The sequence below is a fragment of the Haematobia irritans genome, chromosome 5, assembly GCF_050003625.1.
Source record: "Haematobia irritans isolate KBUSLIRL chromosome 5, ASM5000362v1, whole genome shotgun sequence".
Lineage (NCBI taxonomy): Eukaryota > Metazoa > Arthropoda > Insecta > Diptera > Muscidae > Haematobia > Haematobia irritans.
Window position 1 is genome coordinate 169,486,767 of NC_134401.1, and position 16,076 is coordinate 169,502,842.

The 16,076-nt window shown below is 32.6% G+C and overlaps 1 protein-coding gene across 5 annotated transcripts in view; it reads left to right on the top strand.

The window, feature by feature from the left end:
• The window catches only part of grh (grainy head), a 475,110-nt gene that overhangs the window by 419,245 nt on the left and 39,789 nt on the right, over positions 1 to 16,076 (top strand). For 4 of the 5 annotated variants that reach the window (XM_075311013.1, XM_075311012.1, XM_075311014.1 and 1 more), the window contains exons 4-9: positions 2,999 to 3,130; positions 4,143 to 4,592; positions 4,935 to 5,164; positions 6,645 to 6,807; positions 9,451 to 9,562; positions 11,943 to 12,037. In XM_075311013.1, the coding sequence (XP_075167128.1) occupies positions 2,999 to 3,130; positions 4,143 to 4,592; positions 4,935 to 5,164; positions 6,645 to 6,807; positions 9,451 to 9,562; positions 11,943 to 12,037 (1,182 nt within the window). The remainder of the gene's footprint in view (positions 1 to 2,998; positions 3,131 to 4,142; positions 4,593 to 4,934; positions 5,165 to 6,644; positions 6,808 to 9,450; positions 9,563 to 11,942; positions 12,038 to 16,076) is intronic. The other variant, XM_075311016.1, reaches the window with a different exon arrangement.

Sequence of the window (16,076 nt, forward strand, 5' to 3'; positions counted from 1 at the left end):
CTTTTTAGAAAAATTTACAAATTCTGAACTATTGTGTTGAAGACACGAATTTAGTTAATCTTTATGCGTCATTTGAGTATATTTTTTTCCTCGGTTTTAGTGAATTTAACTAACGTACACTAAAAATTATTAGAGTAAAGGAAACTTTCTCCAAACATAATAATTCCATGAACTAAAATAAAGTTAAATTGGCTTTAGTGAAATAGAGAGTTCACTTTTTTTGAGTGTAGATTTTCCTGAAGCAGTGGTCGGGATTTTCCTGCTTCACTTGTATTTTTCCCTTCGCCATAAATAAAAGTTGTTTCACTATAATTCATAAATTAATAATTAAATTGTCCAACATTTGTATTGCAAAGCAACCAGCTTGATAGATGGGCGGACGGACAGGCATTCAACTTGGGAAGCCATGACATTCGACTTACACTTGCTACACACAAAAAATTTTTTTCTGATTCAATCACGAAATGAATTGATCCAATTAATTTGTTAATTGAAATGTCTTCAATCACAGAAATGATAGTATCAATTAAAAAATTAATTGATACTATTAATTTGTGTGATTGATTTTTGTTTCAATTAAAAAATTTGTTGAATCAATTAAATTTTTAATTGAACTCAATTAAGATTTTAATTGGAAAATTTTTCGTGAATTTTTTTTTCTGTGTATTCCAATCAAACGAAGTATACTCCCTACCTTTCTAGCATCATTAACTCGAGAAATTTCTTGGTGGTATTGGAAAAAAGGTAAAATGAATGGATATCATTTTAATTTCCAAAATATTTTCTACAAATATCTCGACCATGTGAATATCCATATACATATTATATTCACGTTAATTTTTTTTTATAAAACTATCAATATTTAAATAGCTGTCAATATAATCCAAAACAACAAAAAGATTAAGCACTCATATGTCTCTTTTGAAAAAAAACGCTTAAATGCTGCGGGTGTTTTAGATTTCTTCTGCTTAAAAGACTTAGCATATTCACCTTCAAAAGCCTATAATTTTCCCAAGTACAAGCATGGCAAACATAATGATTAGTGGCTACTGATTTTTTGGATGACGTTTTATTATGAATAGCTTTGAAGCTATCACAAAAATCTAAATCATTCATCCATCAATCAATAACACGTGTTGGTTAAATTATCTACATAAACGAAACTTTTTTGAAAATGAGATTTAATTTCAAGAAACTAAATCTATATTATGTTTTTGTGTTTAATATTTCTAAGGTTAATACTTCAAAAAAAAAAAAAACAATAACCTAATAGCAAATAAAATTGTAAAATTTTTATGTTATTCTATTTAATGGGCTATGTATTTTTTTTTTTATTAAAAAATTTACAAATTCCCATGGTTTAACTTTAATTTATTTTAATTAATTGTTTTTAATCAATTAAAACGCTTTTTTCGAAAAAAAACAAAATCCAAATCCAAAATTTACATTTAATTTTATGACCATGTATATGGTTCGTGGTAAATTAACCCTTCCAACTAATGTAAATAAAAGTTTACTTCTATTTCCATAAGGAGAAACCTCAAAAACACCCATAGAGTTAGGTGCGGTTTTTGTTTTTTGGTTGCGACACTTCGGCTAGGTATTTGGCTTTTTTTATCTGTTTTCACCCATATTCCAATAACAAGAAAGAAAAAAATATTTAGTTTAATAAAGAGATGACATGAAATTTTGAAGGTTTTCGTTTGATTCCATGACAATGATGAACATGACAACGTCAACCGTGTTGTTGATCATGCTGGTGATTTTCATTTCATTTCGCTTCCATTTGAGATGTGTATATATTGTTCAGCCCAATCTTCGGAGATGATATTAGACGATGGTGGTTAAGTAATCGTTTGATGATGACCAATAGACTTTGTTTTTATATTGAAGATTAATATGCTAATTTCCAATTTAATTTGTTTTATTTATGTTTGCTTTTAAATCGTATTTTATTGTTTGTATTTTTTGTCCAGCGTTGATTTTTTGTTTTTGCTCTTTTGCATGGGCTTCATAGAAACCCATATATTTTACTAAGTAAGCTAAAAAACAATACTTTGACTCGATATTTCTTTTCCATTTAATGTCAAAGCAAAGCAATGAAAAGAATGACACCAACGCCTTTATGAAGAAGAGATTAAATATTCAAAAAGAAATAAACAATAAAATATCTGTTGATTAGTAAAGTCTTGCAAAATGATAATTCAGTTATAAATCATATTGAAAAAAAAATTGCCGTATAATACAAATATCAGTAGAAAAACACCTACATCTAAATAAAGATTTAGAATATATGACCATAATAAAACAAAAAGAATGGAATCGAAAATATGATAGAAATTTGTGACTCATCATATTTCTAGGCGGATATATAAAATAACATCTATCCAATATTTAGTGATCTTCATTTTTCTAAAATACATAAAAAAAGCTTAAAGATAGTTGAGATGTATGTAATTAACGTAAAATAAAATATATTGCAAATAATTTTATTAGTTAAAAAAATGTAAAATAAAAAATTTCCTTGACTCCTATTTTTGGGAGTCAACATAACACAGAATTTATAATATCCTTTCCGTTTTTTTTTTTTTGTTTTCAATAAAAAGTTTACCACATTACTTTAGAAAGAACAATAGAATATATTGCAAATAATTTTATTGGTTTAAAAAAATGTAAAATAAAAAATTTCCTTGACTCCTATTTTTGGGAGTCAACATAACACAGAATTTATAATATCCTTTCCGATTTTTTTTGTTTTCAATAAAAAGTTTACCACATTACTGTAGAAAGAACAATAGAATATATTGCAAATAATTTAAAAAATGTAAAATAAAAAAAATCCTTGGGAGTATTCATATCAGCATAACACAGAATTTCCAATATCCTTTCCGTTTTTTTTTTTTAAATAAAAAGTTTAGCACATTACTTTAGAAAGAACAATTTCTTCCCCAAATATTACAATATGTAGTCTATAAAACCTCATTCCACTCCTCTATAGGTAATTGTATTGCAACAATCGCCTTCGCCCACACACATACAAATTAAAGAGCCACCACCCAGTCCTGGAAGTCCATCAAATCAAACAGAAGCCATGTACGCTGCCGGCGGCGGCACTCAAATTTATCTACAGGTAAGTCAGGAACACCTCCCAATTCCAATAAAATCCCCAATCTTCTCCCCGCCCCTCCCCTCCCCACACAATCAATACCTATTGACCACTTCACATTCACCATGCAAGAATTCCAGAGTGAGTAATAAAACCTGATAATGACAAACTCATCAATGATCTTGAATGGTTGGTGGTCCATATTCCAATTTCTGCTACTGTCCATGATGGGATCCATTCAGCCGTTTATATATCTGTCCGTCCTTGTTATGTTTTCACTTTCATGACATATGGTGTCAAATATATTACCTTATGTGGTAGGCTGTTCTGGGGTGTTCTTGTATGGATTTTTTTGTTTGTTTATTTGTTTTTGGATGGTTGTTGCTCTGGTTGGCTACTGCTTTTTGTCGTTATTGTTGTTGTAGATGGTTATTATCATCAATCGTAAGATTATAAGTAGTGTGAGCTGTTTAGGAACAGGTTGGTTGGTGGAACCGTTAACGCCGACTGCCGATGATGGGAAGAACAACACTCAAGTTGGGCAACAAAAAAAGGCTGCTAACAAAAATCACAACAAATGATTTAGCGCCAGTAGTTACTAAACCGGAATCACCTCAAAAAAATAAAAAAACTCCAAAGGCAACCAGCCAAACGGCCATTGAAGAGATCGAAATAACAAAAAAAAATGCTAAAAGAACACGTTCCTCACACACGCCAAAGATCAGCAAACAACCAGCCAGCCAGCCTGCCTCCACCAGCATCATTGAATGTGAACACTTACTCCAACCAAAGAAAACAAAAACCTACAAGACCACATTAACAGACCAAAAAACAAAAAAGAATACACACCTCCACAAGTACGCAATATCCCATGGAACGGACCAGATTCCCTTACTTGTCGTTTTTGTTAGGTTTTCTGATGACAAGTTGGTTTCACAATACTTTAAGCCGCTTAGCTTAGCACCAAAGCATTAATTTTGTTTTTTTTTTATTTTTATTCTTCTTCTTCTTCTTTTGTTGGGCAACAAAATAAAAGGGTCCCCATCAAAACTCAGCTGTTGGTCCCGGTGGCAATGTGAACACACAAACCCCCAGTCCTGGACCTTATATTGGAGCCGATGGCTATGGCATGTATGCCACAAGTCGTCTAACATCAGCTCCCTCGACCACATTTTTATCGGAGCCCTATTATAGGGAATATTTCACCACCACCACAGATGGCCAAGGTTATGCTCCCACACGTACCATATATGGTGATAGTGAGGGTCCCCAGCCGGGTACAACATATGAAGGACGTTTTACAACCACCACCGCAAACACAGGCATACCACCACCCCATTCCACGGCAAATGTTTTGAAAAATGGTGGAACTCCCATCTATGCTAAAACAGTGACTGCAGCTGGACTCACAGTGGATTTGCCAAGTCCGGATTCTGGTATAGGAGCTGATGCCATAACACCAAGAGATCAAAATAATATTCAACAGGTAAGTTTAGCAAGTTGTGATTGTTGAGCAGAAAAACAAAAACAAACAAAAAACGACTAAAACCAATAAACACACATATAACAATTGCTAATATTTAGATATATATATTTGCATATTTATTTATTTTCTAATAATTTTTATTTCAGCTATATATAATTTTTTTTTTTGCAATTTCATAAAAAACAAAACTGGTAGAAAATGTTTCTCAAAATGCGTGTAGCGTCCTATTTTTTTATTATTATTTTTTATTTTTATTTAACACTTTAACCTTTAACACACTTTAATTATTTTCTTGCGGTTAGTTGTTTTATTTACATAAAAATATTTTTTTTCTTATTCCAGTCTTTCGATTATACAGAACTCTGCCAGCCTGGTTCGTTGCTGGACAATAATGGTGGCATACCCGTTTCGGTTAATAGCATACCCCGTGGTGCTGTTAGTGTTCATGGTGGTCAAAACAGTCCGACTACTTCTTTGGGCGGCACTAGTGCCAATGGCAGTGCTACTCGTTCCCGGCCATGGCATGATTTTGGCCGCCAAAATGATGCTGATAAAATACAAATACCAAAAATGTAAGTTCACCATGTGATTGCCATTTTTTCTGCCTTATAGGCTAATCCTTTAGGTTAATGGTGTTATTTTTAAATTAAATTTTGTCAAAGTTCTTCGAAGTTCTAAGAAGCGATAACAGAAGTAATTTTATCAAAATTTTACAAAGAGTTTTAAATCCCTAAAATTCTTCTAAACAAAATGTGAAGCTTACATCTGGCTTTTTGCTGACTCTTAAATTTTTTTTCACCAAAATTTAAATTGAGATTTAACATAAAAACACTCTTCGGCTTAATTTTGTAACCATATCTAAATTTTGGTATAGTGTACTCACACACTTTAAAATCCTTAATTAATAGGACAGCTTGACAGTTTTGGACATAAAATGGTATATCTTACACCAATGGCAGTATGCCCTTAATGTAAAGTAAAGAAGAAGTTAATCGCGATTTTCAATCTTTGTCTTATTTGGAAGCGTTTTATTCAATTTACTACTCTTGGTACTTTCTTGTAAATGACTACTGTCGAATATTCAGTTAGATCAAGCACTGATATATTTGGTTTTACTTTGTGTGAAGTAATTTTTTTTAGAAAAATTTGTAACTCTCATGAATTCTCTGGACCCTGTGTAAATTTCTCATTCAACTGCTCCCGTAAAAAATTGGTTAAATGGGATTCAACGTCACACCAGTCAGAGAATAAAGTGACGAACATTCACAATCTCGTATTGAGAGTCGGAAGGTGCCAGCCCCATAGGATCCGATATTGCTCACTCCAGAAAACACGCAACTGTTTATTTTATTTTTAGTTTTGAACATAAAACAATTATAGCAGATTATAAAATATAGCGAATTTAAGTTTGCTCTTTTGTAATATCACAATAAATTAACATAGCTTGCACCAATTTGGTTCCCACCTCTTGCTATAGTTGCAATAGGTTTGAGTTTTCCCCTCTTAATAGCAATTCTAATTGCATTGAACCCAGGATAAGCTTCTTCAATATAACCCTATTGATAACCCTAGGATCGACCCTAGGATCGGTACAGAACTAGTCCCTGGTATGCACGTTTGGACCCGTCTTGGACTCATTCCAAAGGACACCCCATAGACCGCTGCCCTCGGAAAAACTCTTCGGAAACTGTTTCATGCTAGGCATCCGAATCGCACAAGAAATGAACAAACCTTTGAAAAATGTTGAACAATAGGTTTTTCTGATGTGTGTAAATACAATAAAATTTTAATATCAAGCTAGTATGGAGATAAATAAATTATGACTATTAAAAAATTGTGGCAAACTGGAGCACTAGTACCAGTCTTGTGATAAGTCCTTCGGTGGAAATTTGCACCAATTTCACGTAGGGAAGCTAGAGGTCCCATCGGCTTGACCCACAGAGTAAAATAACAATTATTGGATGGACTTCACCAGTAATAAAAATAACTTGATAACCGGAATCCTTTCGTATTTTAATGTTTTTCTATAACCTCTGTTTCTTCGTCTCATAGTTTTTCCAACGTTGGCTTCAAATATCATCTGGAATCACCAATCTCATCATCACAACGGCGAGAAGATGATCGAATAACCTACATCAATAAAGGACAATTCTATGGCATCACATTGGAATATGTACCCGATCCTGATAAACCCATTAAAAATGCAACAGCTAAGGTAAGTAAGAATTTCATAAAGTCTCCTTGAACCATAAAGAGAGGAAAGAATAAATGTAACAGACATCATAGATCTTTAAAAAGGATAACAACAAATTTCAAAATTCCAACTCGCAGAAGTCTTTGAAAAAATAAAATCACAATATGCAAATTTCTATTCTCATCTAATTGTCTCTTTGAGAATGAAAAATTTGATATATGAGTGCTTTAATAGACTGAAAAGGCCTTTCAGCCAAATGAAAAGGAGGATTTGCCCGTGGCTTTAAAAAATTCTTAAACAAACACACATTGCTTACCGCTGCAGAGAGCGTGGACTTGTGAAATGAAAGAGTTATATAAACAAACGTTTGGTGATTTGTCATGTTCTGCATGATTTAAGATTTTAGCACTTCCTTTCATCCTTCATTGGGATTCTTACATCCTTGTAAGGCATAAGGAAATCAACAACCCCCTTGTGCTTGGTAACCTTCAGCCTTATCTTCAGGATGATCGCTACTCGTCAATGTCATTTTGGAAATGAGAATGAGCGATTGTTTCCCAATGATAAGATGATGAGTTGATAGATGATAAATGATTTATATGATTTATTTCTTTTGATGGTGTCTTCTTTTAGGGAACCTTGAGAATGACGTCGATGATGATGATGATGATCTTTTGTAATACAATTTGCGCAGTCTGTCGTCATTCAATTCACTTGGAGAATAGATCTTTAGAAAAAACTTCAAGTGTAAATTTGTTTAGGGTTAAGTGCAGGAGGGTTTTATTTCACATTTCTAAAAAAAAAGAAGTGGAGCATTATCAATCAAATAGTGAGATAAGAAAACGGAACAAATTTTTTGTTTCTCAAAAACAAAAAAAAACAAAAACCGGATATGCAAATTTTCTTTAACAATATTTGCTTTGGAATTTTCTAAAGCAGCAAAATAAAATCAAACACATAAGTGGAAACATTACACTAGGAAAGTATAACCATTTTCAAATCAAATGAAATTCGCTTGTCATTGAAATTTGAGTAAATTGTGGGAAATTCCTCCAAGCTTTAAAACATATCAAGTGTTTATAAAAATGACAGATTTTCCCATTTTTTATGTTACAATTTGTCTGATTTTATCTCACTTTCCTTTATTGGAAAAAATTTTCTCTATTTGTGTGATGACAAGCCACCACCAACACATTTAATTTAAAAGCAAAAATTTCACTCTAATGCGTGTGCACACACGCATATGTCTTTCCAGACGTTTAGTAATTTTGTTTTATTTTTTGTACAATTTTTCTTGGACTTTTTTTTTCCTCTCATCCACAAATGGCAACCAGCCTATCTTAAAATGAAGCTAATGAAAATTAGAAAATATTATTTACACTTTTTTTTGTATTGCTCCAAAAAGCCTCTTGTGAATGCCATAAGACATTTTAACTGTATTAATTTTATGATATCAATTTATTTTCGTTGCCATGACTGCCACATAAAAATGCTACCGAGATGCAAAAACATCATCAAGGCAAGATCATGGCACCGCTTGACTTTTATAATATTGATAATAGTGTTGTTGGAGATTTTCGTATTATTTCTTTTTTCTTGCTTTGCTGCCTGGCCATGCCTTGAAACTCTTTTAATTCATTCCATGGAGATAAGATGCATTTTCAAAATGCATTTAAAAATATTTGCATAAAATTCCAATAAATTAAAGCAAAGGCTCAAGTAACCAACAAATAACAACAGCAGCAGCGGCGGCAACCAGACTATGGCTCTACTTTGCTTCTCCAAGCCATAGCCCGATATCTTAAATTTACCTATGGGCTCTTACACAATATAAGAAATCAAATGTCTTTCAGCATAAAGTGTCAGCATTAATTTATGTTTGTTTAACTATTAAGCCCTTTTTCCCTAGCCACACATATGCAAGATCATCATCGGGGGTATCCCAACCCCCAGTAGCAGTGCCATGACATTGCTTACCTAGTAAAAGGATTGAATGCAAATTTACGAAATTATTTATGATCCTTAGCAAACTATAAGATATCATTTTCCATACACCGAAGACAGACAATTCAAAGCGGAACATCAAAATCTCACCTTAACTAAGCATAGCGAATCTTTAAGATGAAGTCTCATTGAGAGAGCTACGTGAATATCTTTAATGTTCGTTTCTGTTCAAAAGATATACGCACACACACACATAAGTCATAAAAGGGGTAGGTTTTATACAGATGCTGTGATGTTCATAATTATCGCCAGTCTCTCCCCATATCATAGGATTTTGATGATAATTCCCTTTTGTTTTATATTTGTTCCTTTGTGGCATAAAGTTTACAAAGAAAATTATAATGTCTTCTAGTGATTAGGGAATATATGGAAATTTTTGAATTTTTAAATTATAATTTGTTTAGCATATATATTTATAGGATTTTCAGGGATATTTTCCTTTATTTTCTCCTTGACTTTTGTTTGAGAAAAAAAATGATGAGTATTGATTTCACTTTACATTATTACCAATATTTTTATAGATTTTGACATTTTAAGTAACTTAGAGTATGGTAATACCAAAAAAGAAAATTGTTTTATTACAATATAATTTTTCCTATTTTGTATGTAAATTCTACTTCATTTTTTTTTTCATCTTTTTTATTTTTTTTTACTAAATAGAGTGTCATTATGTTAATGTTCCGTGAAGAAAAATCCCCTGAAGATGAAATCAAAGCCTGGCAATTTTGGCACAGTCGACAACATTCAGTTAAACAGAGAATTTTAGATGCAGGTAAGTAAAATATTGAATAAAATATACACTGATAAAATTATTGATAAATGTTGATTAAAAATTGTTAGGGAAATATTAAATTACCAATTGTAAGAGAAAAAGGACAAGACAAGGACAGGAATACTTCTTGGCGAAGATGATTCGAATAGTTTGAAGCTATAAGAATATCATAAAAGCATAAAAGTGGAGTTGTATTTAAATTTTTTTATCACCTGTGGCAGTTGGGGATTCTCGAAAAGTGGAGCAAAATAGACATTAATAGGCCGAGTATCGATTTTAGCTTTTGGATGGCTAATCTCGCAATTAAATAAAAAAGTGTGTTGGATGATTTTTTTCCTTCAATGGTTACAGTGTGAAATATGTCTTAAGAAGTTCAAGCGTAGGTTACATGCCACCCTGGTGGAATGGTTAGCATGCCCGCCTTGCATACACAAGGTCGTGGGTTCGATTCCTGCTACGACCGAACACCAAAAAGTTTTTTAGCGGTGGATTATCCCACCTCAGTAATGCTGGTGACATTTATGAGGGTTTCAAAGCTTCTCTAAGTGGTTTCACTGCAATGTGGAACGCCGTTCGGACACGGCTATTGAGCTTGTCATTGAGCTTAAAATGGAATCGGGCAGCACTCAGTGATAAGAGAGAAGTTCACCAATGTGGTATCACAATGGACTGAATAGTCTAAGTGAGCCTGATACATCGGGTTGCCACCTAACCCAACCTAACCTCCAAGAAGGTTTTGGCATGATAAAGGTTCATACTATGACCGATTCTTAGATTAAGTGAAAAAGTTGGCCCACTTTGATAGTGCCCGGAAAACATTTCCTTATAAAGAAGAAAACTCTCCAGGAAAATGATAGACATTCACAAGATGTGATCGTCTACATGGAGAAAGATAAAAGGAAAATAGAATTCTATAATGGCAAATTATTGGACTGATTCGTAATGTTGGCTTCTACAATAAATTCGCATGGGGGTCTCTCGGTGATATGTTTTTATTTCCAAACTTAAGTTATTCGCTGGGAACTAATATTAACCAAATGAAGAAGCCATCGCCGAAACATCACTTGACCAACAGTACAGTACAGTTTTGGTAGAACTACAAAAATATTTTCATATCAACTCTCCCCGTTTTATAACCTACAGAAAATATTTCCCTTTATATATTTTCTCACACTCCCACGTATGAGATATTGGTCATGGTTTTGTAATGCCCAAAGTCTAAAGATTATGCTAAATTGTTGATGTTTTACATATGTCCGTCCTTTAGAAAATAATGTTGGCCTGTTATGGGTCCGTCTCTCAGTTTGTTTGTCTCACACATCGATTGAAGTTTTTTCTTCATCATCTATCTAAAAAATCTTGTGAAGTAATTTGAGACAATGTTGCTTCATTTGCGTAGCGGCGTGCCAATGTCGCTGGATTCTCTCACTCAATCTGGGAAATAAAATCTTTATTTCTACAACAAGTGTCATATTGGATATTGTTTTCTATATAGTGTTTTTGGTTTTTTTGTTTTTTCTTAATACTTCATCGAAAACTCCAATGATGCTTATCGCAATTGGCAGGCTGTATATGGATGGGGGTATAATATGGTTTGTAAACCCAAGCAAATCACTGGCACTGCTAGCTAACTGTCTGTCTGCCTGATTGTCTATCTTTGCTTGTTGTTTGGTTATTGAAGATCATTGTAAGTTTTGTAATTTTATTGAATACGCATCGAATGAATTTGTTGCGGCCAATGGCCAATGCCCATTATAACAAAGATTTCATGGCTGATAAAAAAATTAAAGGCCTTAACTTGATACACACGGACACAAACACACACACACACTAAGAATTGTTGAAAACATTGGAAAGAACCATACCATACCACAATGCCACTAAGGCATTGTGATATTCACTAGAGGGGAGCTGATTCGACTTCTCTTATTGGCAATCACTTGAGAGTATTTCTTACTTTGGCTAATTGGATAAAATCATACAAAAGGAGTTCCTTAAATTTAACTAAGAAAAGTCTAAGAATCTTGCCTGTATCCAGACACATGATAATGTTGGCAACTATGGGCCATAGTGTCATCATACCCAGTGGTGTTGGCAAATGCCAGGCTGATAGTAACTGGCTACATATGTGTCGTTGCGTATGTCTCCCTTACAGCTAGATCTTTATATTGTGATAAGTAATTGCTAATATGTTTTCAGTTTGCAATTTTTTATTTATATATTGGTGTAGAAGAATCCCAGGACCAGCTTCCAAAGATGACAAATGACCAAATCTTAAATTTTTTTCTACAAATATTTAAAAATATAAAAAAAAATATATGTAAAGGCTTTGGAAGATATTAAATGTATTTAAAAAAACTGTTTCTCTTTTCTTCCATAGATACAAAGAATTCAGTGGGTTTAGCTGGTTGTATTGAAGAAGTCTCCCACAATGCCATAGCAGTCTATTGGAATCCTTTGGAAAGTTCCGCCAAGGTAAGTCTCTCTGCCATCAATTATTTTCTTTAGCATTGTATACGATTTGTAAAAACCCCTAAGAAAGAAGCAACAGCCTCTCTGAGGAAAATAATCGCCATAATCTTTCAAACTAAAACTTATTGAATAATTTCCTTTGTGTTGTAATTTAGCTTAACATATTTCCACTGTATTACGTGCCCATTTCTTGAAAGCAACATCCTTTATAGACACAAAAAAAATCATTTTGTGGCTCAGTCAATGCAAAAGCCAAAGGAAGCCAGAAACAAAAACGAACGCATAATGTTAATGAAAACACATAAATATCAGTAAGCGATTAAAGCTAATCAAGCTTAATTGCAAAAAAGCATTCAGTAGCTGGTGAAAAATAAGGGAACAACACGATGGCATGATGGCACAAGGTGTTGCTTAGGATTTTTGCTTGCAGTTGAGCATTTTTAGCACACCAAAGTGCAGTTGGTTGTTCGGTACGGTTAAGATTTAACATCAAGCGTGCATAACTTATGAAAAATATCTCAATTTCCGTTGTTGAAAATTACATGACTGCCCCTGCTTTGTACAAAAAAAAAGAAAAACTCTTGCAGAACCCAAGAAATATGTGAAAAAGAAAAATGGAAAACTTCACCAGAGACGTTAGGCTAGAAATCCTTTTAGGCCCCCAGGTTTTTGGTATGCTATTCTAGCTCACCATTTACTCTGCTAGTCTCTGCTACTTAGGCTCACAATATCACATCATAAAGGTGGCCTTCTTTTGCAGATCTGCTACGATTTTCCTAAAAAACAAAATCAAAAGAAAAAAACTTCACATGAAATATTGGAGCACCTGGCTTATTGGTCGCTTTTTGTATGGAAAATTTATGCTACAGTTTTAAATTCTAAGTCGCCGCATTTTGTAATCATAATACTTTAATGTGGCATTGAATTATGCCATACATTTCAACGAAATCATTTTTTACTTCCTTTGGCTATGAGAATGGACAACCAACCACCAGCATTGGCATGCCTTTGCCATTTGGCAAATTATGCGGTTCTTAAGACTCTACCATAATTCGAGGCTTAACACAAATTATGAAAGTTATTTATATGTCTAATATACTCCAAATGTAAAAAGCATTTTTATATAAAATTGTCTATATCATTTGGCTTTATATGCAAATAATTTTTCTTGGCTGTTGAAATAGTAAATCAGAAAATATTTAAAAAGAACAATATTTATGTTGTTTTTATAGGAAAATTTTAATTGTTTTGTTTGTTTTAAATGTAAACAGCCCTCATTACAAATTTAATCAAAAGACTCAAGTAATAAACTTTTGCCCAATTGAGGGACAGATGAAAAAAATTACCTTGAAAATTCTTATATCTCTCAAAAACCAACGGGAGCCACCGTGGTGCAATGGTTAGCATGCCCGCTTTGCATAAACAAGGTCGTGGGTTCGATTCCTGCTTCGACCGAACACCAAAAAGTTTTTCAGCGGTGGATTATCCCACCGTGGTGCAATGGGAGCCACCGTGGTGCAATGGTTAGCATGCTCGCCTTGCATACACAAGGTCGTGGGTTCGATTCCTGCTTCGACCGAACACCAAAAAGTGTTTCAGCGGTGGATTATCCCACCTCAGTAATGCTGGTGACATTTCGGAGGGTTTCAAAGCTTCTCTAAGTGGGTTCACTGCAATGTGGAACGCCGTTCGGACTCGACTATAAAAAGTGGTCCCTTCTAATTGAGCTTAACATGGAATCGGGCAGCACTCAGTGATAAGAGAGAAGTTCACCAATGTGGTTCACAATGGACTGAATAGTCTAAGTGAGCCTGATACATTGGGCTGCCACCTAACCTAACCTAACGGGGTTGGATTGGCACAATAAATTTTCATTAAAATTTTATTTATTTTTAAGGGTAAATTTTTTTAAAATTTATTTTTGCTGATTATTTTTGCGCAAGTTTAATTCTCCAGAAAATATTTACATCTTTGTTTTAATTAATACTTTGTGAAGTTTTATAGATATCATACACACAAAAAAAACTGTTGCAATTACGAAATTAATTAATACAATTAATTTTTTAATTGAAATGTCTTCAATCGATAACAATAATTGGACATTTAAAAAAAATACTTGATTAAAAAATTAATTGGTTTCATTTGAAACTTTCACTTAATATTTTCATTGATTCAATTGTTGATTGCAAAACTCAATTATTTTTTTTATTAAAAACGTAGCTATTTTCAATAATAAAAACTTTAGTTAAAACTTAAAAAAAATCTATCACTTTTTTAATTGACTTAGTCTTCTGAGTTTAGGTGGGTACTATGTTCGGTTTTCGAGTTGAAAATCACTTTATTTTCGCGATTACTTTTCCTGAAATAATCAAAATTATAAATTAAAACCAAAATATTCCTGTAAAGTCTTGCCGAAATCTATGGGAACAAGAAACTGCGCATCAATTGAATTAATTTATCTGCTTCATATTGAGCTGTTTTATTAAAGTAACCGCGAAAATTTCAACTCGAAAAGCGAACATAGTACTTACCTTTTGATTAAAAAGTTAATTGTATCAATTAATTGAAAATTAATTGAAAATTTTTAAAATTTCCAATCATTCACTTAATTAACTTAATCTTTCTATTTTGATTAAAAAGTTAATTAATCTTGATTAAAAAGTTAATTGTTATTAATTGAAAAAATGTTTAACTTCAATCAACGTTTTAATTGGAAATATTTTGGTGTTTTTTTTTCTGTATAGTAAAATTTTAATTTATTTTTATTTTTGTTTTATGTTTGAAGGAATTTTTTTATAACAATTATACTTTTATCGAAATTTATATCGACTTTGTTATATGTTTTAAAAATACAATGTCTGCATCGTTGTTAAAGGAATATGCTTCCTTGTGATTTTCTATTGTTTCTGGTGTGCAAGACATGAGTTGGAGTACCACAATGCAGCCACCTGAGAATTTTCAAAAGTTTTCAGAATTTAGATTTTAAACAATTTAGTGTTTAAGCCTAATTATATTTCTAATAACAAAATTAGATTAAAACGATTGTGTTCTCCACCTTTCATAGCCCAGAACTCTAATATATCCTCGATATAAACCCATTTAGCTTCAGGGGGCATTTTATAATACCACAATTACAAAATCACTTAAAGGTCTAGTTAGAAATCCCCATTGTACATACCAACCCAAATATTTAGTAAATAAATATGGAAGTTTAACCAATAGATAATGCAATTTTTTTTATGCACAATCACTCTCTATATAATTGAGTCATGACTTTAAAACAAAAGACTTAAGAAACAAACATTGTGCCAATAACTCTTAATCCACTAGAACAATTCGCCATTGATAACCTTATAACACAAAGACAAAACAAAAAAACTAAAGAGAATACCAGCAATTATGAAACGAATAAAATAAAGTACAGAAATTATTTACATGCACATACACATATTTAAATTAAAATATTTTATTATTTATCTAAACAAGTGTCATAATTGACCTGATAGTTTGTAAACAACAGACAGACAGTCACACAAACAACGGATGGCTAGATAGATGGACAGACATTTGAAATTTTTTAAAAGGATGGACAGACATTAATATAGACTTTGCGAGAATAGGAGAACTCAAACAGAAAAAATCGCACAGCTAGAGGCAAACATTAACAATGTTATTTTTGCTAATATTTCAATTTTTATGGAAATTTCTGTTCGTTAGTTTTTTAGCACATTTGCAATAAATTTTAATACTTTAATAAGCCTCTTTGCAATACAAACACACATATACAAATAGCAATAAGCTTAAGCCTTGGTAGAGCAGAAAATGGGTGTCCACTACGAAATGTATGAGGGTGGCAAGAAAGAGGGCGATAGGAGTTTTGCAAATGGAACAATTTGCCTTGAAGAAACAAATAGACAAATTGAAACGTTGCATTTGTTTAATGCATATTTATTTTGTTTTTCATGTAGGCCCTAAGTGATTGGGGAGTTTACATTATGACTTTAGAATGCATTAGCAATGAAATTGTAACAAAGTTATCCAA